At 70.5% G+C, this 9155-nt stretch overlaps 1 protein-coding gene across 5 annotated transcripts in view; it reads right to left on the bottom strand.

Annotated features, from left to right (window-relative positions):
* Window positions 1-9155, bottom strand: part of PLEC (plectin) — a 79470-nt gene that overhangs the window by 51575 nt on the left and 18740 nt on the right. For 2 of the 5 annotated variants that reach the window (XM_044453286.1, XM_044453287.1), the window contains exon 1: window positions 1330-1837. The exons of the other annotated variants lie outside the window; for them this stretch is intronic. In XM_044453286.1, coding sequence (XP_044309221.1) covers window positions 1330-1837 — 508 coding nt within the window. Of the gene's footprint in view, window positions 1-1329; window positions 1838-9155 lie in introns of those variants that run through there. 5 annotated transcript variants of the gene reach the window in all.

The raw sequence follows: 9155 nt of genomic DNA, 5'->3' as shown, positions 1-9155 counted from the left end.
CCCCCCCCCCCCGGAAAACCCGCCGGCCCAGCCCAGGCTGCCTGACACATTTCCTTTCCATCGCTGGAAACTTGGAGCCTGCAGCCGGGCACAGCTGCAACCGCCTCTCCGCCCCGACAGCGCAGGCCCCAGCCCGGGCATGCGCCGCGGGACACGGCCCTCCCTTGCTCCGCCGGCGTGGGGGCTGGCCTCCTGCCACAGCCCTCCCCAGAAAGCCGGTGCCCCACAGGGTGGCCGGGGGCCTCGGGAGGCGGGCCGAGCCCCTCCCTCCCCAGGACAGGCCTCCTGCTTCTCGGAAGACCCCCAGGGACCGGTGGGGAGGCCCAGAGCTCCCGCGCCCAGCGGGCATCTTCCAGGGACAGCCCTCGCCCCTCTGCCCCGGCGGCGGGACGCAGCGCAGCCCACCCAGGCAGCCCACGGAGAGTGGCTGGCAGCCCTACAGCCATCGCCATGGCGAGGAAGGCAGGATGCCCAGGCCCACGGCAGGCGGGGGCGGGACGCCGACGCCGCCCTCCTCCCCATGGTCCCGGGGCCCCCAGCAGGGAACAACCCGCTCGAGAAGGGCCTTGCGCTTGCCTGGCCACCGGGGGGACCCCCGAGGAGCCCACCGGCTGCCCCTGCCCAGCAGCAAAGATACCTTCAGCGGACCGGCCCCCCTTCGCCCGGCGGCCCCGGCGTCGCCTCTTCCGGGACTCTCCCCCAGAGGGGTCTCCCCCGCCAGCAGGCTCCATGGGGCAGCCCCGCCGCCGCTGACCTTGGCGGGCAGAAAGACAAGACAAGGCGAGGCGAGGCGAGGCGCAGCGGGCTAAGGATAGACGCGCGACAGCTGTTGCCCACCTGTCAAAGCTGCCCCCCTCAGAGGCACGCCAGGCCTTGGGCAGCCGGCCCTCCACACTGGGGAGCCCCCCAACCCGACCACGTGGCAGAGCGGGCAGGGGCACATGGGCCGCCCACGCCTTGCCCACCACTCTGTGGCCAAGGCCTCTGGCCGTGACGGCAGCACCCAAGAGCGGGTGCCCGAGCGAATGGGCGGGCGGGCGGGCGGCCCAAGAGCCCCACGATCCCTGGGCTGAGGGGCCCGCGCGGCAACGCCGACCGAGGCGGGCAGGCCCCTCACCCTGAACTGGGGCACCCGCATGGCCACACCTGACAAAAGCCCGGGCTCAGACTCAGGAGGCCGTCAGCGGAACAGCCCCGCAGCCGTCACCCCGGCTCGGCCGGGCACTGGGGATGGGGGCCGCTCCTCCGCGGGGCAGCCTCCCCCACGCCCCCCGGCCGGGGCCTGCTTCCCTCCACCCCAAGGCAGCCCTGCCAGATCCCAGCTCTGACCTTCAGTGGGGGCGCAACCGGATGCCAGCGGCGGCACCACCTCCCTGGTGACCTGCTCCCCGGGCCCGGCGGTGGGGGGGGCGGCGGCAGCGGCAGCATCCTTCCGGCGGTAGGCCTGCCGGGAAGCCTCCTGCGGCTTGTGGGGGCAGGCCGGGGCCCCTGGCACCGTCTGCGTGCGAGGCGGGCGTGGGGCCGGCCTGGCCGGGACCAGGGGGCGGCGGACGCGCTGCAGGGTGGCGGGCACGATCTCCGGCGGCAGGCGCAGGGTCCGACGCAGGTGGGCAATCCCCTCGTCCGTCAGGAACCAGTAGCAGTGGCGCCAGGCAAAGCTCTCCCGGACCAGCCCCCGCGAGCACAGCGAGCCCAGCGCCCGCCGGACCTGCAGCTGGGAGACGCCGGGCAGCTGCGGGTGGAAGCTGTGCGGGCGCCCGTCCTTCTGCGCGACCAGCACGCCGTCCCGGAAGAGCAGCTCGTAGATGGCGCGCAGCTGCTCCAGCGGCATCAGCATGCCGGCCACCATGGCGGCCGGCCAGGGGGCGCCGCCTCTGGGGCACAGGAAAGGGGCCCTCCGGCCGGGCAACGGTAAAGGCGGGCTGAACCGGCGCCCTCCTCTCCCCTCTCCCTCTCCCTCTCCCTCTCCCTCGCAGGAGCCTCAGCCCGGCTGGCAGCGGCAGAGGAGCGCGCGGCTGCGGCTCCGACCACCCGGCTCCTCCCACAGCAGCCCGGCAGAGTGGGCGGTGGGGAGCGCCTGGCCGGCCCCCTGCCTCCGCACACGCTCCCCCTCCCCACCCGTGGGGCAGGGCACTGCCAACCCTGACTCAGCAGGCGGGGGGGCACAGCCCCCGGGGGCGCCACTGCCACGTGCCTGCCGGAGCTCCCAAAGTTTCCGGGGGGGCTTTGTGCCTCCCCGCGGCCGAGGGCAGGCGGGGCTGCTCCAGGGGAGTGGGCCGCGGGCGGTTGGGTACAGCACAGCGGCCGGCCGTAGGTAGGAGGCCGCCGGCTCCGGTCTGCCCCACATTCTCGCTCCCTGGCACAGAGCCGAGGAAAAGGCAGCCCTGCCCAGGAGGGGAAGGAATGGGCCGAGGTTAACCCTTGGCGCGCCGGCGCGCAGGCGGCAAACCCGCGGTCTCCTGCTCGAGCAGAACGTGCCCTGTTCCAAGGAGGGAAGGCCGAGGCAGGGGAAAGCTGGAGGAGCCCGCGGCAGGCGCAACAACGGTGGGCCACACACAAGCACACTTCCTCCCGGCTGCACCGGCAAAGGCCCCCTTCCCTGCAGGCGCATGAAGTGCGCTGGCTGGGGAAGCCTCCAGACCCCCAGGTGGCTCCTGCCCGCGCCTCAAGACGCCCTGCAGGCTTGGCCGGAGTGGCACTCGGGCTGCGCCGCCAAGCCCCCGTTCGTTCGGTGCTATTCCTGGTCGGGAATCTGTGGGCTATTTCCGTGGCCAGGCAGGGGCTGCAGTGCCGCCCAGGGGAATCTCCAATTATAGCAGCTGGCTTGGGATGCACGGGGCCTCCGCCCAGGGCGCCCGCTGCAGGCTGCCCGCCTCCCTTCCGGCAACCCGTGGCCCGCCAGCAAGCGCCCTGGCTGGCTGAGCCCCAAAGCGGGGGGGGGGGGGTGCCCGGCCGGCCCCCAAAAGGCCCCAAGGGCAAAGGGGGGGGGCCCCAGGGGCCCCCCCCCCCCCGGCTTTCCCCAGCCGCCTGCAGGGCTGCTAGTGATTGGGGGGCTGTGCTGCGCTCGTTTGGGGGTCTTCCGGAAAACAGCATGTCTTCCTGCAGGACGGGGCCATCTTGCAGCCCAGGCGCCGAGGGTGACCGGAGCGGGACTCGAGCGCCGCCCCCGCCGAGCCCCGGCCCTGGAGCTCATTTCCGCGGACACACAGAGACGCGCGGCCCTTCTCCGGAGCCCGAGCCGGTGCCCACCACGCCCACGCCCCAGCCCCGACACCTGCTCCCCTTCCACTGGGGGCGCCTGAGCTAAGGGCCCCCCTCTTTCCCAGGTGTTCTGCCACACCTCCTGCAGGCATGTATGTTCCTGAGCTGACAGCCAACGGCCAGCGTCAATATTTGTCCAGGACTTGCCTCGAGCGTTTCCCGCAGGCTCCTGCCCGGCCGGCCGTGGAGCCCGCTGCCCCACCCAGCACACACGGGACAGGCGGCCGCCCCTCCGGCTCCCCAGCGCCTGCTTCGGATGCACCAGGCTGCGCCCAGCGGGGGGCCGGAGACGCTGCCTCACAAGGTGCAGGTGCGGCCTTGGCTGTGGGAACAGCCCCTGGGGCTGGGTCCCCGGTCCTGCGCCGTGGGCCAGAGGCCCCAGTGGGGAAGGAGCGGGAGGGGGCAGGAACTACTGATTGGGACCTGACCGGCACGGGCTGCTCTCCCCCCTGCAGCAGCTGTTTGGGGTACCGGCCAGCTGGGGCGCACGGGATGGCCGTGGGGATGGCGACGGGGAGGTTCTCAAGGGCGGCAGACGGCACTGAGCTAAAGGCCACCCGCTGTGCAGCCCCCAGAAGCCCCAGCTCTCCCCCGCTCCCTCCCCGCCCCATGGGCAAGAGAGGTATGGCATGGGGAGGGGGCTCGGAGTCGCTCGCATCCTGCAAGAAGGGGCATTGTTCCGATGAGCTAGTCGTTAGCCAGGAACACCTCCATCCGGTCCGTCGAGGGTGGATAAGGCAAGCACAAGCACAGCGCCTGGGAAAGAAGGGCCCGTCCAGCCCTGAGGAAGGCCGGGGGACCCCCTTCCCAGAGTCCATGCTCTGACATCAGATGACAAGATGCCTGGAGAAACTCGCTGGCAGCCCCAACAGGAGGCGCCCCGGCCCACCCACATCACAGGTGTGATCACAGCGCGCACGACACCGACGCTCCAGCAGAGAGACGCGCAGTTTGCCGGCACAGAAAGCCAGAGGCGTGAGTGGGGGAGGTCTCCTTACGGCTCCGATACCACAGTCACTTGCGCGAGGAGTGCCAACAACGCCCAGCCGCTAAGTGGCCCGTGGCCCTGCAGCAGCCCTCATGATCTGCCCCTTCCAGATGTCCCGGACTTCAGCTCCTAGCCATCACAACCAGTATGGTCAATCGAATCGTCAGGGATGCTGAGAGCGGAGCCTGAGAGAGCTGGAGAGCATCAGGCCGGGGGAAGAAGCACCAGGGAAAGAGATGGGCACACAGAGAGGAGCCACCAGTGGATGGCAGCCAGTGACCAGCGGAGCCCCCCAGGCCTCAGTTCTGGGACCGACTCGGTTCAACCTTTTTATGTATGACCTGGAGGAGGGACTAGTCAGACGATACCACAGTGGCCTCGGAGGCCACAACTGGGGAGCAGGTGACCCAGATCCAGAGGGATGTGGACAGGCTGTGGGAGTGGGCAGGGGACAGCGGGATGGCGCTCAAGACAGATGAGGGCAAAGTCTTGCACTTGGGACCGAGGAATGGGTGTCACAGTTCCAGGATGGGGGGCAGGTGGCTGGAGAGCAGCGCTTGTGAAAGGGATCTCAGGGAACGTGTCAAGAGCAGGCTGAACATGAGCCAGCAGTGTGACGTGGTGGCTAAGAGGGCAAACGCCACTCTTGGTGGTATAGCTTATGGAATGGGCTTCCAGGGAGGTGTCTGAGTGAGGGTGTTCAAGGAAAGACTGGACACCCCATGCTGGGGATGACATGAGTGGAGCCGGCTGGAGCCGGGGGTCAGACTAGATGGCCCGGGAGACCCTTTCTGCCTCTATGCAGAATGCAGATGGACACGCGCACACAAAGCCACTGGAGGGGCAGCCTTCCGCTGTGATCTGTGTGCTTGGTACACACCATGGGTTAACTCGGGGTTGTTCACACCATGGCATGCCCAGTTCCAGCTGCTACAGGAACAACCTCCAATGTCTATTTGTGGGCTGTGGAGACCAGAAGCAGCTGCTTGCCACCACGGTGCCTGCACAGGTTTGGGCACCGCGACACCCGAAAGTTCGGCAAAACCCACGCTCCCCGTGGGCCCAGCCCATGCCATGCCACTGGGCCGGGCCAGCTTTTGAGCCCAGCTTGTCACCCGCATGACGCGGCAGCTGTGCCGTGGAGGGCGATTAAGCGAGTAATCCCGCCAGCAGGCAGCGGCGGAGGCCGCCCCGGCCAGGCAAAGCGGGCTGAGAACGGAGCAAATCCCACGCCAGGGATTGTTCGGAGAGGGAGTGCGGAACCCCTCCGCCTCTGCAGTGGCCTGATCCGGACCATGCTGGGGCCACATGCTCACGGATAAGCTGCAGGGAGCACTGAATGCCCCTCCCCCTCCACCGGGGGGGGGCCACCCCGGCCAAGAGCTGGGCCGGCCGTGGCTGCACACACCTTTTAGGAGGGACATCACAGAGTTTGAAAAAGTATACAAATCCCAAGGAGTGCCCTTTGGGGAGCCAGCCTGACCCTCCCAGTGGCCAGCAGCTCCGACACCGACCGACCGACACGGCGCTTGCAGCCCTGGCTCCTGGGAGCACATGACTCAGGCACTGCCTTAGATGACTCCAGCTGCGGGTCAGACAGCTTTGGGGCCGGGAGAGAGGGTCTGCCTCTGGGGAGGGTCCATGCCCCCAAGAAGCAGGTTCTCCCTGGCTCTGCCTGAAAGGGGGGGTCTGCAGCATGTGGGGGGCAGGGGTCTCCAGGGGGAGCTTCGGTGCTGTGGGGCTACATCCCAGAGTCGCCGCCTTCTGAGTTCGCTTGGCGTGTGCAAGACCTCTGCAGAGCAGCCAAGCAGCTGCTGAGTGGGTGGGGGGGCACAGAGGCCCCCCAGCAGAGACCCCCATCGAGGGCTCAGCAGCTGCCCCGGGCAGCACCCTGGCTTTGGGCAACAGACCTCCAGCAGACCCCTCCCCCTCCCCCCAGGCAGGCTCCCCCTCCCCCTGCAGCACTGAGCACAAGGCACGGTAGCTGTGGGGCCGCGGCGTGTGCCGGAGGGCCCAGGCAGCCTGGGGGCAGAGCGCCGCCACAGCTGCAGGGCCGGCCCGGCCCGGCCCGGCCCTCCAGATTCCCGCAGGAAAGGGCTGCCGGCCACCCTCCGCCTCGGCCCGGCCCGGCCCAGCACCCGCAACTGGCCATACTGGGGGCGGGGGTGGCCAGAGTGCAGGCAGCAGGCCTGCCCGGCGGGGCTCCCCAGGGCAGGTGCTGCAGTCCCGCTCCACTGCCCAGTCCGGCTGCCCATCCTGGGCACGTTTGCACACTTCCCGGCACACACCCAAATGTGCCACTGCAGCAGCCAGAGAGAGCTGCCGCGTCAGCCCAGCTGGCGGCTGAGACCACGCCAGCGGCGACCCGCTGCCCCGACCCCAGCGCTGCGGGCCTCAGGCCGGGGCCCAGCCCACACCGCAGAGCCGGGGCCCCGGACCACCCGCCCGCCCGCCCCTTCGGCGCCCCATGCAGTCAGGCACAAGGCCGCTGGCCGCAGGACCCGCGCGAATTGCCCAGGTGCGCCGGCCTCCGTCCCGGCTCCTTTGCCCAGGCCGGGAAAGGGAAGCCTCTCCCCGCACAGGAAGCTGTTCCCGCATGTCCGCCTTTCCTCTGCCCAGCTGCCAAGTCTTCCTGTCCCTCCAGTCAGCCGGGAGGCAGATGGAAAGCCCCCCTCCCCCTCCGGCCCCAGGGAGCCCCTCCGTCTGGGTGGCCCTACCCTCGGCTGGAGAGGATGCTGCCGGGCACCTGCAGACCTAGGGGCAGGCGGGGCCAAGAGGAGTGTCTGCCCCCTATACCGTTCTGGAAGGGGCAGCTGAAACAGAGGTGCCCGGCTCTGGCAGGGGCTCTTTCACCTCGCCCTAATCACACCCCAGGGGGACATGGCGGGAGCAGCAGCCCTGGGAGGGGGCGACCCCTCCACACCCCTGCACTGCCAGCCCTCGCCCACCACACCGCTTCCTGAAGAACAAAGGTGGCACCGGAGGCAGGTGCGGCTGCAGCTGGTCCCAGCACCCACGGGCCCACCCCATCACTGTGCCCGGCCTGGGCAGCCTGCGGGGGGATGGAAAGAGGACCCTTCTGCTGTCCTTCCTTCCAACGCCCACCCCCATGCAGCGCCCCTGCAAATGCGCTGGCCTGCCCCCACCTCCCCATCACTGCCCAGAGAGGGAAGCCCGGGATGTCCAACTGGAGCGGAGAACAAAGAGGGAGCTGTTCGCGAGGGGAGTCTGGCAGCCAGCCCCGAAAAGGCCTGGAGGGGGCAGAGGCTGGGCGGCTAATCAGGCCGGGCGGGGAGGGGGGCATTCTCACAGCAAAACAGCCTGGCTGGCACCAAGGGCCCTCTGCGCAGCCTGCTGGGCCAGGGGTGGCCCCCGCTCACTGCAGGGCCCACCACCACCGGGGCGGAGCCTTGCTGAAGGGGGCCTCTCCCAGGAAGGGCCGTGCTCGACCCCCCCCCCCCCCCAAGGCAAAGCAAGGCACTGCCCAGAGCAGCCACCCCCCACGGCAGAGCCAGCGGGGAAGCGGAAGGGCCTCACACAGCAGCACCTCCTGCTCTCCTCTGGGGGGGGGGAGCATGGCCAGCACGCCTCCCCCCCAGCGCACACACCTTGCAGAGCAAGACTGCCTCCAGCAGGACTCCAGTGGGGCAGGTCCCGTGGGGTGCAGATGCAGCCCCATCTGCTTGCTTGCCCGCCCGGCCCCTTTCCACAGGCCCAGCAGCCGGCCAGCTGGCCGGCCCGCCAGCCCACGCTCCCCCTCACAGCGCCCTGCTCCCAACAGGCGGCCCACCTGGAGGCTCTTCCAGGCAGCAGCACCGGGCGCGACATCCAGAGGCAGAGGTGCCGAAGGAGACCGGGCTCTGGCCAGCTCCTCCTCCACCCGGCAGTGTGGCGCTCAAGCTCCAGCCCCCAAGGCCCACCGGAGGCCCCAGAGGGCATCCGGCTCGGCCCCAAGGCCTGCCCCCTCCAGGGAGGCTCCTCAACCCGGCCTGCCCTCCCAGGCTAGGGCACCCACACCTCCTCTCACCTGCTCCCTGCCGTGCTCCTCCTCCCAGGACCCTCTGCTCCGCAGCTGCCCTGCACCCCCAGCCATTCAGAGAATTCTGCCCGCAGCTCTGGAGGGAGCCAGGCGCTGCAGCCACCAGAGAGCCCCCTGCCACGCTGCCCCCCCCATGGGATTCCGGCCGAGCCCCCTGCAGGGCTTCTACAGCTGAACCGAGCCGCTCCTTCTAGCCCAGGGCAGCTAACAGCCAGACCTTCCTCCCCTGTCCACAAGCGCAACTTAGGCTGGGGGCTCCTCGGGGCAGGGCTTCGCCTCCCTGCGGCTCCCTCCCTCGCAAGGCCGCAGCGCCAAACGCAGCCAGGCTGCGCCAGGGATACCGGCACAGGGCTCCGGCGGCCGGACTCGCGGAGAGGGTCCCAGGCGAGGGGCTTCGCTAGCCTGCGCGGAGGGGCTGGGGAGGAGGAGCCCTCCAGCGGTGCCTGTCCGGGGCCACGCGTGGCGGTGGGGGACGGACGGCGCTTCCCCGCGAGCAACAGCGGGGCCGAGCAGGGGCCGTCGCCGCAGCAGGCAGGAGAACCGCGCGGGCCGAGGGAGGCTGCCCCGAAGCGCGACGCCGCTCTGGAGCCGGCGGGGCGCGCAGCCCCGGCAGCGGCACGGAAGGGGTCGCCATGCAGACTGCGGCGCCGGCCGAAGGGCGAGCCTCGGGCGCACCTGCCCCGGGGAGGCCCCGTCCTCCCGCCGCGTACCTTTCAGCGAGCTGATCTCCAGCTGGATGGAGCGCGCCGAGTCCATGGCGAGCCGCGCAGCGCGGGCGGCTGGGGCGCCGCGGAGCCTGCTGCCTGCCGCTGCCGCCGCCGCCGCCGGGAGCTCCGTCCGTGGGGCGAGCCCGGCCCCGCCCACGCC

This window comes from Varanus komodoensis, unplaced genomic scaffold (assembly GCF_004798865.1).
Source record: "Varanus komodoensis strain SLA01 unplaced genomic scaffold, ASM479886v1 scaffold78, whole genome shotgun sequence".
NCBI classification, from domain to species: Eukaryota; Metazoa; Chordata; class Lepidosauria; order Squamata; family Varanidae; genus Varanus; species Varanus komodoensis.
The sequence above is the reverse complement of the archived record's forward strand: the minus strand, read 5'-3'. Positions and strand labels throughout refer to the sequence as shown.